This window comes from Synchiropus splendidus, chromosome 14 (assembly GCF_027744825.2).
Source record: "Synchiropus splendidus isolate RoL2022-P1 chromosome 14, RoL_Sspl_1.0, whole genome shotgun sequence".
Taxonomy (NCBI): Eukaryota; Metazoa; Chordata; class Actinopteri; order Syngnathiformes; family Callionymidae; genus Synchiropus; species Synchiropus splendidus.
This window is the reverse complement of record NC_071347.1, coordinates 19,248,866-19,269,936: the sequence shown is the minus strand read 5'-3', so window position 1 is coordinate 19,269,936 and position 21,071 is coordinate 19,248,866. Positions and strand designations below refer to the sequence as shown.

The 21,071-nt window shown below is 44.0% G+C and overlaps 1 protein-coding gene across 3 annotated transcripts in view; it reads right to left on the bottom strand.

Annotated features, from left to right (window-relative positions):
* The window catches only part of roraa (RAR-related orphan receptor A, paralog a), a 253,210-nt gene that overhangs the window by 7,653 nt on the left and 224,486 nt on the right, over positions 1-21,071 (bottom strand). For all 3 annotated transcript variants that reach the window (XM_053886586.1, XM_053886587.1, XM_053886588.1), the window contains 6 exons: positions 6,231-6,316; positions 4,597-4,738; positions 3,334-3,729; positions 1,765-1,886; positions 1,541-1,673; positions 223-330 (listed from right to left, as the gene is read on the bottom strand). In XM_053886586.1, the coding sequence (XP_053742561.1) occupies positions 223-330; positions 1,541-1,673; positions 1,765-1,886; positions 3,334-3,729; positions 4,597-4,738; positions 6,231-6,316 (987 nt within the window). The remainder of the gene's footprint in view (positions 1-222; positions 331-1,540; positions 1,674-1,764; positions 1,887-3,333; positions 3,730-4,596; positions 4,739-6,230; positions 6,317-21,071) is intronic.

Here is a 21,071-nt window from a genome sequence, read left to right as displayed (position 1 = left end):
CATTGGTGAACAGCAACACCAACGTAAAGAACGAATCAAAGCGTGTGATCAGTGACGGTAAGAATGTTTGAAACAGGCAGGTACAATTTCGTACGTAAAGGGAGCATGAATGGGCCTGAACTCAACGTCCCCTGACTGGAGCAGTTACACTGTAATAACAGACACGCGAGGCTCATCATCTGCTGCGTGTACAACAGTAGATGAAGCGTCGACTCCACTTACCCAATGACTTGAAAACATCAGGTCCGGCGTACTTCCCATCAAAATAGACTGTGTTGTTTTGTGAGTCAAAGGCACGGCACATTCTGACAAACACAACCTCCAAAGAGCCTGCGGAGACAGACAGGAACAAGACGGTGAGTTCTTCTTTTCTCTCTCTTCTCCCCTTCTTTCTCTTCCCCGCGCCTCAGTCAGGCAAACAAAAACACATGATTGTGCTTTGTGATTTTCTCCCACAATAGACGACGCGCACTTTGAAACAGCTGTCAGCGGCAGAGACACAAAATCACCTTGGCAGATGATAATATCACATGCAGGCGGCGATTTACTCCAAACGCTGCCTAATTCAGCGCACTTGTTCATTCAACCTTTCACAGCGAGATAAGTAGGAAATTTATTTTATCCTGCAATTTGTAGCACTGTGGGAGCGGATAAGAGGATCAGATGGAGCAGGCGCTAGCACTGTCTTTTAAAATGTCACGTCTGTATATATGTATATAATATATATATACTATTAAAGACTTTTTTTGTTGTTATTTTTTGTCATGTGGGTTGTCATGATTAACAACCGTCACATATTTTTTGGTGGTTTTCTTTTCATTTTAACATTATCTGTTTAAAAATATAAACGTGCTATACATGCAAAAAAATTTTGACAAACAACAAAAACTAAATAAATCTGGAAAACTGAAACTGAAAAGAATTATATGGACATTTTTTTAACTTCAAAAGAAAAATATATATTTGCAGAATGAAAGTAATGAAAGAATTCACAATGGCCAAAGGAAAAACCCCAACAAACAGCTCAGATTACATGGAGCTACTGTGCTATGCCTCAGGAGTATTGTTTTTCAAGTAGCTTATTGGTGAAGGTAAATTCCAGCCTGGTTTTATTGTTGACTGAGATATTGAAGGGAATTTTGAGGATGGATGAATGTGGTCTGTGGCGGGACAGTTGGTCACCACGCTAGCTAAACACACGCTCAGATTTCAGCTATAATTTGAGAAACAAGTGAATGTTTCTGCCCCGAAACAAACAGAAACGACGCCCTCGTAATGGCAGCGTCTGTGTCGGTCGCTGCAGGTCATTAACAGGAGCTGGAGTTTGTTGAAAACGATGCACAGCAGCAGAGAGAATAGTGTAAAAGCGAGTGGCAGGGTGGTGGGGCGACAGAGTCTGTGCATGTGAGGAAGAGGCTTTGCTCAGTCAGGTCAGCTATGCCCTTGTGACAATGCCAGTGGGGGCGGAGTGGAGGGGGGGAGGTGAGGGCGAGGGTGGGCGAGCCTGACAGCAACAGGCCATGTTGACAGGCTGTCATACCTGCTTTCAGCAGCACTATCTGATCGTTCTGACACAGCTCCATGAAGCCGTCGATGCGCTTGGCGAACTCCACCACATACTGAATGGCCTCTGTTATTTTGATCGCACACAGCTGCCACATGACTTCCCGAGGCTGCGAACAGATAAGACACAGAGTGAGTTATCGGCCGGAATAAAATGGGATCGGCCCGCTGCCGCTGCTAATGTGACGGCGGCGTGGTTACCTTGCTCTGGTAGTTCTCTACCTCCTCCTGAAGAAACGCCTGCCAGGTCATCTGCTGCAACTCCTCTCGCAGGTACTGACAAGTCTCCATGTGTGACTTGGAGATATTCTGGGCCAAGTGCTCTGAAACATCACACCACAGAGTCACTCAGACTGAGCTCTGGCCGTCCCACTGACGGGGGCTTCTGGGATGAGCCGAAGTAGTCACTGACAATAAAATATCATTCCAATGTGAAGTAAATAAGACTGAGTTCTGTGGCAGCCTGTCAAGAAATGTAACAATAACAATAAAAAATAAACCAATTTACAAACCTTTTGAGTTCATTTTTTCTGATACATATATAAAAATAATCTTGATTTTTTTTCAAGCAAAAAAAAAAAAAAAAGAAAAAATATTATAAAAAATATTTTTGAAAAATTAACAGATTAAGTTATTCTTGTTTTTACAAATAACATCGTAATTATATATAGTATATATCAAAAACCCTTTAAATTAAAACATGCGTTAATGATTTATTATTAGAATATATTATTTTTATTTAGATTGCTAACTCGCCACAAAGATTTTTTTATTATTATTATTATTATTATTTATTTTTATTATTTTAAAAAAGTTGATATTAGATTGCTGAACCAATTATTTCTTGTTTTGTAAAAAAAAACAAAAATCTTACTAATGTTTGTGCACACATTAAATAAATAAAAATACTTTGAAAAGAATGTGTCAGTGTGCCTTTTTAAATAAATTAATTTAGAAAATAATAAAAATTATTGTTTTCGGTGTACATTTTTTCCTTAATTCTTAATAAAAAAAAAACTAAAATAAATAATTGATTTAAAAAAAACACCATTAAATCTTTTTGTAAATATATTCAATAAACTTTTGCTTAAATCCGTATTTTCCATCACATTGCAGGAGCTGCGTTACGACGACCCACAAGGCTGCGCACGAGACAAATGATCCAGTGAATCCAGAATAACAGGCAGGCGACGTCGCAACACTTGTATAATGAAGACCTCAGTGATGAAACGCGCTACTGTAAAAGAAGCCCGGGCGAACCCTGGTGAAGGAGCAGATCTGCGTGGGCTTCTTTTGAGTGGGAAAAGGCTTGTTGACATTTCCTCTCTCTGCCTGCAGGAAGCTCAAAGCTCGACGTTGAGGCAAAGCCAATCTAGTTATGACACAAAAGCGTCGGGGGGAGGGTGTGTGTGTGTGTGTGTGTGTGTGGGGGGGGGGGGGGGGGTCGCGTGTTACTCACTGAGACAAAGGTCACATTTTCTCTCAGAGAAACAGTGAGCACAAGAATTTAAATGGTTTCGAAAACACATCTGGTGAGAGGAGTTCCTGGGCGCAGGGGAGTCTAAAAAACTGATTTCCCCTGACGCCTGCCCTGCTGGATCCCGATTGGCCCTAATTAATGGAAACTAATTACAAAAAAAAAGAGGCTCCTTTAATGAGTGCTGGAGATGAGTCTCTAACCTTCTGCTATTTTAAGCAACCTTTGTGTGGCTTGCCCCACGGTTGAGTTCTTCCCCCCCTCCTCTGTCTGTCTGTCTGCCTGCCACGTACCTAGCTCTGCCATGGACACGGTGGGGGAGCTCTCTCCGTTGGTGAAGGAGCAGTACGGGAAGAAGCCCGAGCCGGGGGCGAAGTCGCAGATGGGCTCCGGCTTGATGCCGTTGATGTCCAGGCCCGACTGGTCCGGAGAGGGTTGGATGTCCAGGTAGAAGCTGCTGACGGCCGAGTCGGGCTTGGCGCCGTCCGGGGTGTGGCCGTCCATGTAGCCGCTGAGGTCGTCGTGGAGCTCGGTGAGGCCGTTGGCCGAGAGGCCGTAGCTGGGCGTGAGCGGCTCGGCCTCGCCGGGCTGCTGCTGGTGGTCGCGCTGCTGCTGCTGCAGCCGGTGCTTCTGGACCTCAGCGTACAGACTGTCCCGCTGCTTCTTCGACATGCGGCCGAACTTCACCGCTGCCGGGCACAACACACCGCGGTAAAAAACAAGAACAGAGCGCGCTCGCTTCAGAACCACAAGCACAAGAGACGGTGACATCACATTTAAAAAAAAAAAATCCCAGAACGCAAAGCCATCTCCCACGTTCCCTCTTGTTCCTATAAATCCCAGACTAACAGTAGTGCTGAAGAGGCGACCTCTTGGCTGGAGTTAAAGGGGTCTGGCAGTCTGTCAGCCATGTCTGCGCCTCTACCTGTGTGTTTACGTCTGTGCAGAAAGTGAGCAGTGCAACGACAACAGATGGCTGCAGATATGTTGAGCGAAGGCAAGAGTCACCTTCGCCTGCCCTTCTCACGAGTGGGTGACTTTCCTGTGCTCACTCCAACTTCAACATCTCGCTTCTATGCTTAATTCTGCTCCGTATTTGTTTAGAAAGTCACATTTAACAGGCCTGTCGACGAGAACGCTTGTCCCGCCAAAGCTTTTAATGTCCATCATGAAACATTTTGGGGTGAAAACAAACATTTTCAGGCCTCCAATCGCTTTATTTCCAATGTCTGGGCCCCGAAAACCATAGCACATGTAGCTTAGCCATTCATTTCTTGTTGTATTAGGGTTAAACTTCATTTCCGCAGCTGTAACGGATGACCTCAGTTGAGCAGCAGCAAGTTAGAATACATGGCTGCCACTTTTATATATTGTGCTTCTGCATCTCTTCCCTCTAGAATAATGTTGTTTTCTGGTTGCCAGACACTGATCTTGGAGCCGAGTCCTTCCACTTGGTTACTGTCTGAACAGCAGAGACCGACATCACCACTGAGGTGAATTAGCATTGGGAGGCTCAGACTCCGAGCGGGCACCGGGCGACACGCGCTCTGACTCACCATCTCGGGACATGCCCACCGCCAGGCACTTCTGCAGCCGGCAGTGCTGGCAGCGGTTGCGGCTGGTGCGGTCGATCAGGCAGTTTTTCTGACGCGGGCAGGAGTAGGCTGCATTGCTCTGCTGACTCCTCCTGAAGAAGCCCTGCACAGGTGAGGAAGCACTGCAGGTGACTGGCAGGAAGCTTTTACATCAATAAACTACAGTGAAAAATAACCGACTGATCCAAACAACACAGATTCATCGCGTATAAACTTGCCCCAACTCCAGCTGCGCCCCATTATATATGAGCTGATGCTGCAACCTAAACATCCATCATGAAGGAGACTGAACACTGACACTTTTGTTTTGTCCCGTGCTCTTCACGCAGCCTCCACCCTGATGCTTAAGCTCAGCTTAAATTTCATCCCTCTGAGGTCAAATATTAAAACACAACAAATCGCAATGAATTCATCGTCCACCCTCATTTTTAATGAGTTTTAATTTAAACAAAATAATTCATCTTTCTCACAAGCAAATGGGAAAATATATAAAAACAATTCATGCTTTTTTTTTTGTTCATCTTTGTGCCCAAAATAAAGAGTGGAGATGCAAGCGCTGAGGGTTGTTTCATGGTGCTCCACAGAAATTATTTTTATTTAAAATCCAACCAAGGGTTGTAACTAGTGAGGGGCTCAGTAGGTGGCGCTGTTGGTTAAAAAAAAAACTGTGAGGTTTCACTAAAAAAAGGTTTTTGGAGCAGAGACTGCCCTCTAGTGGGCAACACAATCGTTTCATGAAGCCTCATCCCTAGTTGTAGCTAATATACAGGGCTTCAGATCAATGCACGGCCCTTTTTTCATGATGAGAATTGAAACATTACCTTGAAAAACAGATACACTTGTATGTTTTATTACAGTCACACCTGCCTCAGGATTCAAATCCCAATCTCAAAAGTAACTGTGATCACTGATGTCAGTCCACTTCCTGAAATAGAAACGCTCCGCTTCAAAGAGGACAACAAAAATAGCCGCTTTCAAACGCCACTCTGGAGTGACGGACGCTGCGGCGGCGGCGGCGGCCGGTGGAATCCATGGCTCTCGCCGCCGGGTTCTCAGTGTTGCAGACTGGATCCCTCATCCTTTGACTGAATGAATTGACTCCAGCACATCATTAACAGGCCCTACTCCGCTGCTCCGTTCACATATGTCTTCATTAGCCGCTCATTGGCTGTTTAATTACAAGAAAACAGCTGACAGCTGCCAAGTTGCTGTATAATGGAGGCCATTATGGCAAGAGAGAGCGCTCTTTAACAAGCCTCTGATTTATGGTCCAAACTTCTGCACGCAGCGGTCAGGAGCCCCTCCGCCTCATTGGAAATCACTGCCGACGGAAACACGCGAGGTGGCACAGCCATGCTAACTAGCGGCGGCACAAGAACGCGCTCCAAGCACCAGCGAACGCGGCGGCTGCATTTGAACAAAAGACAGCATTCAAAGTTTTCTGCTTTTGATCATTTTGTTTTGAGAGGAGCAGGACGGGGAGGAAAACGTGAGCACAGAAACAACTTTGTCCTGATAGCTGTCTGCTTCTGTGGTGGTGGCTGACCAGCGCCGCGTCCAGATTCGCCTGTGAACTCACGACGCACAGTTCCTACCTTGCAGCCTTCACATGTTATCACGCCGTAATGGATGCCTGATGATTTGTCTCCACAGATCTTGCAGGGAATTATTTCGATTTGAGCTGCGGAGAAGAAAAGAACACACCGTCAGCATGGATCTATATTGGGACATGAAAGAGTAGCGAGGTGTTTAAAAAAAAAAAATGTTGGATCTTCACAGAGAAATAGGGATGGAGACCTCTTCAAGTTCAAAGACGCAACATTCCAGTGCGAACACGCCGTCGATTTGCATTGGAAACGTAAGGTACATTAGGAGACGTTGACATCAGACAGAAGCCTCACCAGCAAACATAATGGCTGCAGAGATGAGGTCAACAGTGGGGAGACGAAGGTGTGGCTCGGGGGCCACATACGCTCAGTAGGTCAGGGTCAAAGTGAGCGGCACTGCTAATGCTAATATGCAAATGTTTACTGCTAAAGTGAGTTACAACCAAATCAACTGATCCATTTATTAAATACTGTTTTTAGAATGTTATATTCTATAATATATATATTATAAATATATATATATTGCCTTTTTTCCATTTTTATTTATATACAATCAATTTTTATTTTTACATTTTTAATCTCTGCAGATATTAAAATAAATAATAATATTAAAAGGTCATTCAATTACTGTTTTTTGGGGGGCTTTATAATTTTTCCTTATTTATTTTCTAAATATTTTAATACATTTTACTTCAGATATTTTGACCTATACTTTATTCACTGACTTACAACGACACAAATAAATCTCAAAATATCATTCTATATACTGCATTTCAGCTATTCTCTTGTTACATCCTTATTATTAGACAAATAAATAATAACATTCAGAAACCAACTCTGTGGCAGGATTTATTTCTATATTTCATAATTACAGTATATGTGTGGCCCCAGTGTAAATATATTTCCCAGCTATAGTGTTGAACCCAAACCTGAAGAGACCCACCTCACAGCACGACACATAAAGTGAGTCACAGTTGCAATTGTGAGCCATTTGGAACCTAAAAAAACCTCAAATAGAAATATTTTTCAATAACTGTTTATCACAAACTACAGGCTTGGGGGCCAAATTTGGCAAGTCAAGACATTAATGTGGCCCTCAAGAGCTAAGAAATGAAGTGGAATTGAAGCTTCACTAAAAACACAAGCCACTCTTGAGCTTACTTTGTAACCAGTGGAACACATATATAAAGCCCACGATCCAAATGTAGCAGCCGGCGGCAGGAAACCGGACTGTATTGAAACCTAAATAAGGCAGGCGGGCTTTGTTTCCCGTCCATCGGAGCCAAAGAACCAAAATAATCGCTCATGGTTTGAGCCCTTGATATGGCGTCGTTGGAACACTTTCTCAGTCAAACAAAAGAAGGACCCACAGACAACGTCGCCTGAGATTTATGCACCCGTATCTCCGAGGTGATTGGAGTGTTGACAGGTCCATGTCGAGGAGCCTTGAGCAGCAGGCCACGGGCCAACCAATCCCAGCAGAAGCGGACAGAACACACAGACATGGGAGGCACAGAACTCCCAGCTTGTCCCGCCGCTCTCCGTTTTATCAGCGCAGCCACTGATGCAGTATCCTTCCCCACCTCCACCTCCCTCTGTCTTCTCCTCTTTCCCTCAGGAGATCTCTATCTCACAGCCCTCCTCCACATCTCCAGCATCTCAGTCCCACCATCCCTACAGTACAGTGCCGCACCAGACAAACTCGGCTATCTGATCTAAATCGAGGAAAGATAACCGAGGGTTATTTTCTCACGATGTCATGGTTTTCCCCAACCAGCCGCCCAATCACGGCGGCTGGAGCTGGTGCAACACTCGTCCAAACTCATTACGGAAAGAATATTATGATTTTTCTCTTATTAAAACGGAGATAATTAAGAGGAGGCGGTGCATCGGTGGTGTCTAACAGTTACATCAGCCTCTGCCCTCCAGTAATGCCGAACTGAGGAGACTCCAAAGCCTTGTCTTGTCTTCCTACATCCCCTTCACACCTCAACAACCGACCTCTTTAGAGTAGTTTGATCACATCAGAGGCTCCTTCAATCCCTGCCGTTTGAACCAGCCGTCTCCAAGTCGGTAAGGTGTCGCGCGGATCATGTCCCCGTCCCCGAGGTCTGCCCCCGAAGGCAGAGCCTCTAATCCACTAACCCCGGAGCCACACTCCATTCACTCGGCAGTCTGCGCCCCTTCTCCTTGCGCGGCTGGAGTCAACAAGAATGGCCGTGTTTACACGGAATTACCCTGCATTTTAGCGCCACCAACAAAAGCCGCTCCACAATTAGACAACAGCGCCTGTGATTTCTGCTCCTCACATACAATGGAGGCCACTGCACCGCGTCGGGCCGGATTATGGGGAGCTCCAGCAGGAGGGCGGTGAAAACCTTAATTTCTAATTAATCTTTTTTTTCCTTGCTGTGAAGGGCTCCTCTTTAGATGAGATGGGTCTTTCTGTGTTTGAGCCATTGTTTGTTTCTGTGTTCCCCCTCGTGAGCATTCGCCGAGCAGTGTGTTTCGACTCCTTTAGCATTTTCAGCCTCATTACGTACATAATTTGTTCTGACATGCACTCATGACCGCCGAAGCGTAGCCTCAGTTGTGACTGGCTGGGGCGATAGACAGGGTGTAGCGAAGGGCTCCCTCCATTAGGTGGCAGTGCAGGGCTGCTCCTTTTGGCTCCCGAGCTGAGCCAAGCTTCCACCCACCCTGCACAGCCCACAGGCTTTTGGCTCTGAGCTCCAGCCTCTGATAGCTCCAGGCTTAGGTTGATGCTACTACCCCCACCCTGGAGATGCCTTCATCTCTCCTGGAGGAGCGGAGCCGGATGGGCACTCGCTCGGGCCTGACAGAGGCTGTGCCACATCAGGTGGAAGTGGAGACGGAGCGAGGGTGCCAGGACAGAGCGAGCACAAAGCCATATCTGCAGCAGAAAGACGGCGATTGCACTGCGCCTCACCAGCTAACACCCTATCACCCCACCGCCGCTCAAGCCTCTGGATGCTCAGAGCAGTCAACAGTAAAAAGGGTTTGTCTGTGGACCGGCGGAGGAAAGCTCTGTGGCTCCATGGCCTCAGAATGAGCAAATTGTTATTTCCACACTGGGATAAGCTTCTTTCATTAAACTGGCAGGGGTTGAGTGGAGGTCAAGACGAGGAGTCGACACTTATGGGACGCTCTTTGATGCCATCGCTTCACGCGCAGGGGAAAATAGAAGCATCTGGACCAGTAGAACATGAACAGGCTGAGGCAACTTGGTCATCAGCAGTCAGGGTTTCCATGAGAAAAAAGAGGATTTGCTTTTGTGTTTTCGGGGAAGGATCATTCATCAGGAGTTCGGAGAATGAAGCAGAAATTCATGACTCTTCTCCACAAATGAGAGCATGTTCATTCAAAGGCATGTACTGAACAAATGAAGGAGGGAGTCAGAGACAGTTTGTTTCTATCTGAGGATCGGCTGTGTTTGTTCGTAAAATAACTCAAAAACAGAAGAATGGATTTGACCGAAATACTGAGGAGATGTTGCCACGTGGACAAGGAAAAGACGCTACCGACTTGGGGATGCACCGATCCCCACTTCTGAACCCTATATCTGAATTTGGATTCCTGCCAATACCGATATCTTTCCCAATCCGATACCAGAGATGTGTTTGCTTTATTATTTTCATCATTGCTGTTGACAGCGTTTTAGAAAAGGCAACTTGAGGTCAGGATAAGACCAGAAAAGGAACAAGGAATCCGAGCTGGATCGGATCGGATCCCTACGAGCTACGACACCAAAATACCCCGTCAATAATTGCTTGTACAAATAAAACCAAAGTCGACCAACACAAGGTAAAACTGATGAGTATAAGTACCCAAACTTCATGCTGCATGACCCTTACCAAAGAAAGGGCAGCAAACCCTTTGGTCTAGCATGGCGGGAGGGACTTCCTAGCTCAGCTGTGAGTCGTGGTCAATGGTCAAGTCCCCATGCCTCAGTTTGGACTTTGACATTGAGTGGAATTGAACCCCAGTGGGAGTCAGTCAGACAAACAACAGCCTGCTATCGTAAGCGCTCGTGATCTGGCAGTCGATATCTATTGACAGGAGCAGCGGCGTTAACTACCTCTCGGTGTGAAGCAGGCAGCTGCTGGCTCGCCCGAGCCTGACCAGCGCGCTGCCACTGATCCCATTCACCGCGCCTGCCTGCCTGCCTCCTTGCCTCCCTGCCTGCTCGCCTCCCTGCCAGCCAGCCCATCCTTCCCCGCTCGCGACATCAAAGCTAGGCACAGTCAGCCGAGCGGCCATGCTAAAGCCCATCCCTGCAGCCCCACTGCTCCTCTCAGCACCGCGAGATGGCCTCTGTAAGCAGACCACTTCAAAGACACCTGCTGAGCCGCCGAGATTATGTGGAAATCATACCCCAAAACAATCAAACCACGCGCATGAGCACGCAGGGGCCGGACGACGGCGGCTCCCGTGCGCCTGGCGTGGGTGTTGCGGACAATGGGCACGGCAGACAGAGGAGACGGTTGGAGCCGGCTCTTTGTCTGACTGAGGCTGAGCAGTTCAAGGACACTGATTCACCACACTCACGGGGCCTTTGAGGGGATGATGTGTCACTCGGAGAACATGTGCAAAAGGGCAGCGTGGCCACCGCATGTTCACCCGCCGCCCTTCACGGTCTGCTCCGACCATAGTGCTGCAGGACGTTATCAGAGACCTGGACACTGAGGCCGTGTTCGCACGTACAATAGCTCATTCCTCCTCTTTCTGCGTCCAGCTATGATGAGGGGAGAAATCCCGTCAGCAGGGGGCGATGAATGAAAAACAGTCAGTCATGGACCACACAATAAAACGGTAGACTTCTGAAGAGCTATTCATTAGAAAATAGAAACTTTTTTTTTTCTTCGCACATTAAAGCAATTAAGATGTTTCTACATACATCTTCTTTTTTTAGATTTATATATATATATATATATATATATATATATATATATATATATATATATATATATATATATATATATATTTCTGCAGAGGTGAAGTAATTTCCTTTTATTACATGTTTTTCCATTTTTTCTATGGATTAATCTGAAAAATCATGAACTTTATTTTGATCAGATTTAAAAAAATAATTATTTTAAATACTTACTCTAACCAGATTTACAAAATAATATTTTTATATTATTATTATATTATTATTTTTATAATATTTTTATATATTATATTATTTAATTTATTTAACACAATTTTTTAATAATTTATTTTTTAAGTTTTCACTTCACTGTATATTCCTGTGCATATTTTTTCCCGCCCATTTCGTCTACAGTCATGTGTAGCTGCGTTATTCCCCCAGATTAGACTAGATTAAGTCAGAAAAAGAGATCATAGACGGGTTCACAGCTTTATGAAATTGGGTGAACTTGATGTTAAAGGGATCACAGCCTTTCACTAGGCTTCGTCAGCAACAACAGAGAAGCCTGACTTCTGCGTACAGCCAGTGCTTCTTTGACCTAATCTGGGCCGCTGTCATGAACAGTTCTCTTTTGACCCCATGTCTTGCTCCGTCACAGTCACCAGCCCTTGCTAATTACCCGTCTCTATGTTCAACAGCGCAACTATCGTCTCACTGTCTTCAATGAGCGGCGATCGATTTCAGTTTTCAGGCCTGACAACATCAGAAGGGTCATGTTCAAGGTCGCTGGAGGAGCTTGAACTGCCACAGCCAAGTGTAACACAGCACCTGACCTGCCAAGTTCTCTGGACATTCTGAAGAAAAATCCTCCTCCAAAAACCATTGCTTCATCATCACGGGAATTTCATCTTTGTTGGGAAGCGACTGAAAACAAATGTGCAGTTGCTGGGTCAAAGCAGTGTAATGGCCCTGTCAAAGCAGATCCTTAGAAACCGTGTTATTTCCCTGAAACATGAGGAACTTCCTCCACTTTCTCCAAACTGTTTCCACTGAACCCATGAACTACTGACATAACATCCAAGGATTAAGATGATCCCTGACATTGCAGCGCCACCGTCATAATGCCAAGAGCTTAACCCATTACTGGATTGGAGCGGCGAATATGAAGCCATTGCTCCTCTGTTTCTGCTCTCCAAACATTCGCCTGTTACAAAGCGTGTTTGAGGAAAACCGCCCTGTGTGTGTGTGAGTGTGAGTGTGTGTGTGTGGGAGCCATGTTGTGTTGACAGCTGTCATTGACAGAGTGACGCAAGCCAGAGCGCTCATGTCAGAGATTATATAAGGAACTGGACGAGGTACAGCAGTGTGGAAGATCTGTCACCAATGTTGTGTGTAATTACATTATCATGCTGTTTCACCGTCCCAACAAACAAAGAGGAAAGAGGTGATTATTGCTAAAATGTCAAGGATTCAGACATTTTTGCAGCAGGCTGCACACTGTTAGGATGCTGGAGTAGTTTGTAAAATCGGAGGGATTTTGTTTGATTGATCGATGGATGCCACAATGGGGACATTTTTCTGGATCAAACTCTTAATATATTAAGAAAAAACAAACATAGTTATAGAGAAGCCGAGACCCCCAGAACATTTGGGGAAATAATCCTAATGTTTTAATAAAAATGCCCAAACAGAAAAAATAAATAAGAAAGAAATGAAAAAAAAAAAGAAAAATATTTTCAGTGAAAAATAAATTGCACCTTATTTACTCAAGGCAGAAAACTTAAATAAACTAGACTAAAGTAATAATAATAATAATAATGGCAATAATAAAAGTGCAAAATCAGCAGGGAAATTATTACTTCTTGAAATAGATATATTTAAATATTTAATAAATAACTGTTACGGGACAGAGACCACTGGAAAAATTAGGAAAATTATTCTAATGTTATTAAAAAGCACAACAACAGAAGTGAAAAAAGTCATTTACCGGGAGAAACCTAAAGCCAACCCCACTACAATAAATAAATAAAAAAAGAAAATAAGAAAAACATCCAAATAAACAGCTTGTAGGGACTAGAGCCCACCATAATAATGATAATATTGTAATGACAGCATAAAAAAATGAAAGATTATGACAGTACAAACTTATTTACTTGAGGCAGAAAGTTGTATAAAGAAATATGAGCTAAAATATGCAGTGGATTTACTTAAACACTAACTTTGTTATTTTAAAAACTCTGCCAAAGTAACAAAATAACAATGATGAAAACAAAGCAAACAGGCGACACAGATGAGGGGCAGGTTTGAACCCTGACCATATTGATCAAAGGTGAGTCGGGTGAAAACGGCAGGTGAACTGCTGGTTCGCATGGTGAACTCACACGCGTGCTTGGTGTCAGCCTGATAATGTGCCGCTCCAGGCGACACCGGGGCAGCAGACTTGACTGATTTCCGAACACTTCTCCATCATCTGTCTCCATCTTTGCTATGCCACATGAACTTGGCATTTGGCAGAGAAGATCAGCCGCCGACTGATATCCACACTCTCTTCCTAACAGATACCCATGGCAGTCAGATCTTGCTGTAGAGAGACGACAGCCTAACAAGAGCTGGAATCAGAATTCCTCTCTCTCTCTTTTCATCTGCCGGGGCTCGGCGCCCCGCATGTGAAGTTGCACTTTTTTCCCCTCCGTATTCCCACATACACTGCAGAAGAAAGGTTATTTGAATGTCAGCAGCAAAGGACAGTCGTGCCACCGAACACAAGCCGAGGAGTACAAATGTGCTATTTGTTTTTCGGGAAGGGAGACAGTTGGCATATTACCTAATGGTATTTGTAGCACAAAGAAAGCGCACGGTGAAAAAAAAATCACCTGCAGACTAAAATACCGCATCATCATTTTAATCCGCTTCCATCCAACCTATAAGCATGCTGAAGTCATCAGGAAACATTCTGACCAAAGGATTTGGGGCAGAAAGGGAAGACAGAGCAGATCTATGGTGATGTCTCAATGCAGCATCTTCCCCCAAACGTGTCACGCTTCACATCAGACCGGCCACATTTGAAGTTCCTCTGCAGAGAGGAGCAGAGCGGCTCCTCTTTTCTTCCAGCGCAGTGACTTTGCTTCAGCTCAGGTCTGGACCGATGCCCTGGGCTGCTTCAGGGATGAACCCATGCGTACGTCTCTGTGTGTGCGTGCGTGTTTGTTTGTGTGTGAGGCCTATTAATATTTCAGCGCTGCCCAACTGGAGATGCCTGTACAACAAAGCCGCGCTTCTCTCCGCACGTCTCCCCCTGTATTTACTTGACTGTTTTTTTGAAGTGCATTCTGACACCATCTACGAGGGGGAGGTGAGCAGGAAGGGGAGACGTATTCCCAAACCGCGGCACAAGACATCTCCCTCCATGTCTCTTTCACCAGTAATTTGGGCACTAATTTATGGGCTGCTGTGGCAGAGATTGACGAGCTTCCTGGCTGGGAGTCTGTTCGCCGGCACTCAGGGGGGAAACAACAAAAGGGTTTTACCGAGCAGACGATGGAGGGGAGCTTTTTCCCTCCCATGTCTTCCCCACCTGAAGTCAAATCCCTCCTCACCAGCCACTATCCCACTTTCGTCAGCTGCCACCTAAAAACATATTCCACAAGACGGTGTAAAAGACTGCGTCCGTGCGTGTGGCGAAGCTTCACTTAACTGGAGAGGCGTCAGAGGCTCTTGCATTAGCGCGATCAGGACAAAAGAAGCGCAGATTAGCATCTCATCGTCTATTTTTGGATCCTCTGATGCTGTTACCTTCACTGTCATTGCCATGTCCACAATGGCTGCCAACCCAGAAGCAAAAATCTACCTCCTCATCTTTGCTGTTACTCTCAAAGCGCAGTGAAAAGGAGAGAAAGAGGCGACCGTAACGTGCATAAGACGCTAAAATAATAGTAATAATAAGTGAGAAGTATTTGATAGTTATCATATATGATCTGCTGATGGGAGCGTTTGTGTATGACTTAGATCCCAACTGAACCTGAAGGGGAAAACACGACTGCAACATAACAAACATGGCGTCTTTTCAGGGGCAGGTTTTAGCCTTGTTCTCAGGATCAGGGTTCATAATGGTTAACTTGAGAGGATTATTTTCCAGTTTAAGAAATTATAAACATTTGAAGGTCAAAGGGTTCAAGGTTAAACAAGGTCTCATAAATTAAAATATTATATTGAAGTCATTCAAAGATGCTAATAAACGCGCAAAGCTAGCTAGTAGCTACTAATGCCTCAGAAGTATTTGTGTTTTCAGGATATTCCAGGGTTCTTTTATGATACTTTTTGTATGTAAGCATAGTGTAATTTCTAAACAAATGTACAAATAATAAACTATGAATAAATACTTAAGATTAAAGTTGACTTTTTTCTAAGAGAATATATTAATTTGCTATAGTATATTATATTATTTGCTATTTGTATATTACTATAGAATATTAAGAATTAAGAATATAATATAAAATATACAAAAATATTAAGAATTTTTGTATATTTTTAATGTGTGTAAACTAAAAATTGAATTAATTTAATTTGTCAAATCTTCAATTTGAAGGGGAAAAACAGAGCTTTACATTTGGCAGCACAGTAGGAACAAGTCTGAAGCAACTCTAGTTTCCTCCCAAAACACAGTCGATCCTACAGTTGCTGGTGGTGTGTGGAGTGGTTGCCAGTCTAGACGTGCGACCTGTCCAGGAAGTCCTATTCCTCTCGCGCCAAGTAGCGGGATGCAGAGGGCGCTGACCTCTAGTAACCCTGCTAGTAATGATGTAGCAGCATGGCAATGATGAACTGTTGAAGTGAAATAAAAACAACGCTGCATCAAGAGGAAGAAGAGTGGTGCTATGAAGTTCATAGCTTTATTCATGTTAGATATAATACTGAAGGCGGCCTTGAGTATCGTGCTCAACTCAACCATATCCCTCCTCTTCACCAGTGGAAGGCGTCAGTTGTTTGCTTTACTCATTCATCGCGCATACAGGCGGCGGAGAGCACAAACTCCAAACTCACTCAGGCTGAAATCGCACGGGGCCGACTGACTGACTGACTGCTGGGCTGCTGCCGTTTGAATTCCAAGTTTTTTTTTTTTCTTTGCCGATCGGCGTCAGGTCCGAGCTAAAAAGCCGGTGATTCGGTTGCGCGCCTCTTAGGTGGAGCACCTCTGAACACCCCCGTCTCCCCGCGGGGACAACAGCCGCCTTGGAAATACACTGGAATATATAAATAATGAAGCTCCCAAAACATCCACTCCAATTACATGCAGAAACCTTTACATAACAACAAAGAGCCGTGTACTGTTGCACCGGGGAATTCGCCGCTGCCACACAGCACAAGTTCCTTCCTCCTGTAATTGCTGTATTAGTATGCGTTTCTGTAAGACAACCACTATTTCAACTGTGGGTTTTTCAACCGGATCTAACTGTAGTTTTTTTTTTTTTTTTAAGGCACAAAGAAAACAAAAACTTGCTCCGCGATCTATTTAGCCTTAAGAGTGACACTGTGCGTTTGTGTGTTTTGGGTTGTTACAGTGAGGAAGGGGCGAGGAGGGAGGCTGGAGGTCCCGTCTCATGCCGCTGCTCAGGGTCAGTGGGTCTTCGGCACGCGGCCAGAACACACACGGCAAGCTTGGTGAGCAGTTGAGCTGACAGTAATTGTCCCTCTGTGGTCTCCTTAGGAAAACATGTTTCCAGACAAACACTGGCCAGATCGTGATTTGCCCCATTTGAGAGGAAATCTGTGCTCCGGCCTGCAGATGGACTTGGATGACGTCAGTGTGACAGGACACTACAATAATAGAACAACACAGAATGATGGTTTTATGGTCGTCAGTTTAACTCAATACGACAGCACCAACAGTGTTTATCTTCGCTCAGGGACAAAGTGACGCGGCAAGCGCCATATTGTGCCGCAACAGTTAAGATTTCCGATTACACGCCCTCTGTTTGAGAAACGCCAACAGATCGCTACAGTCGCTACTCTGGGGGAAAATAATGACGAAAAATGGTGGCTCCCAAAATGTACCCCTGAAATCCCCAATCTAACGCTACAACTCGGAAAATGTACATCATCAGAAGGTGCTCCATGTTGGTTGTGGGATTACACAACAACGGTGGCTACAGGGTTCGGAAAAAGAAGCTGTTTGTGTGGAACGTCGGTAGCAATGTTGCTAAGAGATAAGCAAACATGCTAGCAAATGATTGCTAACAGAACCGTTTTTAAAAGATGCAACCAGAGACAAGCAACAACATAGCTAACAACGCTCCGGAAATGCTAGCGCTCAGAATTTGATGCAAAGGACTGTGGTTTGAGAGGTTTGAGATGACCCAGCAGGAGCTCCTCATCTTTTCAACTACTAGCTGTGGTTCTTTATCCACACAGACAAAAGAAAGGCACCTATAATAGTGATGTGCGGATTGATCCCGAAATATCCATACCTCCGATACCAGATCTTGATTCTCTAAAATCGAGTCTCAAACCAAAATATCAATACTTTCGATACTTAAGAATTTTGAGGTAATGTATATTCTTAACAGGAACACGAAGAAAAGTGACTGAACTATTGAGATCCTGTCTAGACATGTGGTTAGTGGGGACTACCTTTCTTCCGCCCGTTGTGTATAGGCAGGCAGGCTATATCCAGGTATAATAAATAAATATAATAAAATATATATAATAAATAATAATAATAAAGTAATAGTATGTGTATCGCTGAAATAATCTCACCCATCCTAACTTAAGGCTAGATTAATTCATGTGAGGTAGTTCTCCATTTAAAGTAGGTCTCTTCCTTGGTGAAAAATGTCCAAGAAAAGATTAATAAAACACAAGTTTAGCTACCAAATACTGCATAATTTTCAATCAAACTTAAACTGTTAAATTCATATATATATAACTTGAATTAATAATTTATGTTGGCATTATTTGTTGAAATATTTTACTAGCTATTTCAGTTTTGAGTTGCCAGTATAATCATTTTTTGTAGATAGTTGAACCTAATATTGGTATCGGTATCGCCGATACCACCCTGAATATTACTCGGTATCGGATCGAAAAGGAAATCAGCGGAATCGAACATCACTAACCTATAATAATAAACTTTCTTTATTACGTCTGTTGTCACCCACTTTTCTCAGCTGTAGCGGAGAACGTCTTCATTAGCATACACTAGCTAAATTTAAAGGAACCTGACTCTTCCCACTTTGGCGAGTCTAGTTTTTAAGTCACAAAACCTTTCTGGGTTTCTTCTTCCTTCTACTCTTATGACGCAAATGAATTTCTGCGATTAGAACCCTCAGAAACTGGATACAGGATAAGCTACGACTAGCATGCGGTGAATCTGTCTATCTATTTGTTCCAGTATTGATAACTGGATAGCGTCTGGACACTGGGCATAAACGGCGCTCCAGGAAAGCACAGAATTTCGAGTGCCAGTCACACCTTGAGAGAGTGGTAGCCTGGTTACATAAATTTCTCTAATAGACGGAGATGAAATGAAGTCTAATAATATCTCTTATAACAACATGTTTGTTCTGCACGAGCCTGTTTGAGAACGTCGGAGCCGTCTGCTACAGAGAGGCGCAGTCACAGGACAACAAACCGCTCTTGTAGTTTAAAGAGCTTGTCTGATGAAAAAAGAGCGCAGGTATTTTAATAGTGACAGAATCTTCTCCATCTTAAATAGAATCTGAGCCGCCGCGCCGTTAGTCAACAGTTTTAGCTGCCGGGCCTGAGAGGAGCACTTTTAAAGCAAATCTGCTCGAAGGTCTCAGGGTTTTAAGAAAAAAACAAAACAGAAGACAAGGACAGGGAAGATGAATGACATCAATGACCATGCGATACTTCCAGGGACGTGTGATAGAGACAAATGAGGCTTGTTACTTAAGATGGGCCACTGAATCCTGCTGCAGATCCAGCGCTGGATAAAGCTGAAACCAGAGGCTCACAACCTTTCCACGGAGCAGCGGTGTCACAGACTCACAGAGAAGACTTTGTTGAGTCTGGGCACATTTGTCCGCGGGCAAAACCACACAACAGTCGACTCGCTGAAGCTGGTTGTAGCTGTAATTGTTTCAAAATATCAGTGATGCAGATCCAATGATCACGACCTTTCCCCGACACTCTGTTTTCCTCCCACAGTTCAGAACCATGCAGATGTTGACTGATGACTGGTGTGAGTGGCTGTCTGAATACGTGACCTGTGGTGGACAAGTGACCTTAGACTTAGACTTAGACTAGACTTTATTGATCCTCCCTCCAGGAAATGTACATTTCCAGCAGCAATAGAGGCAAGAAAGGGCATGCAGTCAGGAAGAGCATCACACTGAGAATAATAATACATAATAACATGTAATAATAATAATAATACCAATAACATAAAAAATAAATAAATAAATAAAAAATTAAAATTAAAGTAGATTAAAATTGGTTATTGCACCAGAGATACGGGTATTGCACATTGAACAAGTGTCCATTACTATGTAGTGTAGCGTACCCTGCTACTTCTTCCCCCCAAGTGAGGAGTTGTAGAGTACGATGGCATGGTGTACATGGTGTACCTGGCAAAGCTCCCAGTCAGTCGTGTGAATGAATATAGAGTAAACTAATAGTGTGTTCCCATAAAGGCAATTCTTGATTCACTTGGGAAAAAATGATTGACTACTGTCTTTTGCAGCAAGAATTAAACACATCTATATAGCGGAGCAATGCTTCTGACTCAGTAGAGTAGTTGACAGTTGTCGACTACATGTTTTTATCTACATGCTTTAATGCTAGTTATTCACAGTACCTCAGTTGGGAGGGTGGTATCTGAATAGTGTTAATTTAGTCATGTTTTAGTCGACTAAAAGTCACAACAATTTAGTCTGGTTGTAGTCAAATAACTCAAAAGGTTTAGTCAAAATATTTTAGTCATTCTTTTCATTCCAGAGATGATTGTTTATGTTTATTTATTCCAATTCACTTAAGTTCCAAGGCTTAAATATAGACTAAAAATCTGGAATAATAAGCATCTTGAGTAAACTGAATGAATTTGCAATGCAGTCTTTGCTGTTGGTGTTTCGTAAAAAAAAAAAAAGAAAAAAACAATCAAAATAATCCTCCCTTTGAAACTGCCCCCCTTTGCATCCCTCTCCTTTTCACAGTAAATGGAAATATCATGTGGTAATATTGAAGTTTAAAAAAGGAACCAACACACGTGGTTGTCTGACTGTATGTCGCTCTTTTACCCACACAGCAAACTGTAGCGACAAGTTTTAACTGAATCAGCAACACACGCGACTCAATATAACATACCCTGCTAAAAAATAAAATAATGTTGCCAAAATGATTGCTAACTTTATTTTAAGGCTATAAGACTGTTCTGCTACTTTGCCATAACCCCTTGCGAGAGAAACAGAAGTTGACTTTACTGACTTACAGGCTGTAAGACTGGCTTTAAGTGCCGTCTTAAGTCCTACCGTCTTATAACATCAGGTTTTGTTCTTCAGGTTTCAACATCTTTCTTTACTAATGACCCCTGGAAACCCCACCCTCCTCTGGGAGCGTCCCAACAGTAAGGCCATGGAATCTGACTCTGGGAGGGACTTGGAGTTTATACATTCAGCACCTCATCTCCGAGAAACTTTTGAGGGAATATTGAAATGTGCACAGTGAAGGAGCTGCTGAGCTGTCACCCTCTCTGTCCTTCGCTTGTGAAAGGAATTCTTCCACCGCAGTGAGGGTTCACGCGCTGTGTCTGTGTGTGTGTTGTGTGTGGGGCGAATTCCCTCTCCACTCGTGGAGAGTCCCACTGGTCCCACCACTAACACTGGCCGGGTTCATGCCCAACATGGAAGGATCATGCGCCATTCCCCGCTCAGATGCTACCTTTTGGTGAACTGGCGTCGCTTCTGGTGAACACGCTGCAGCGC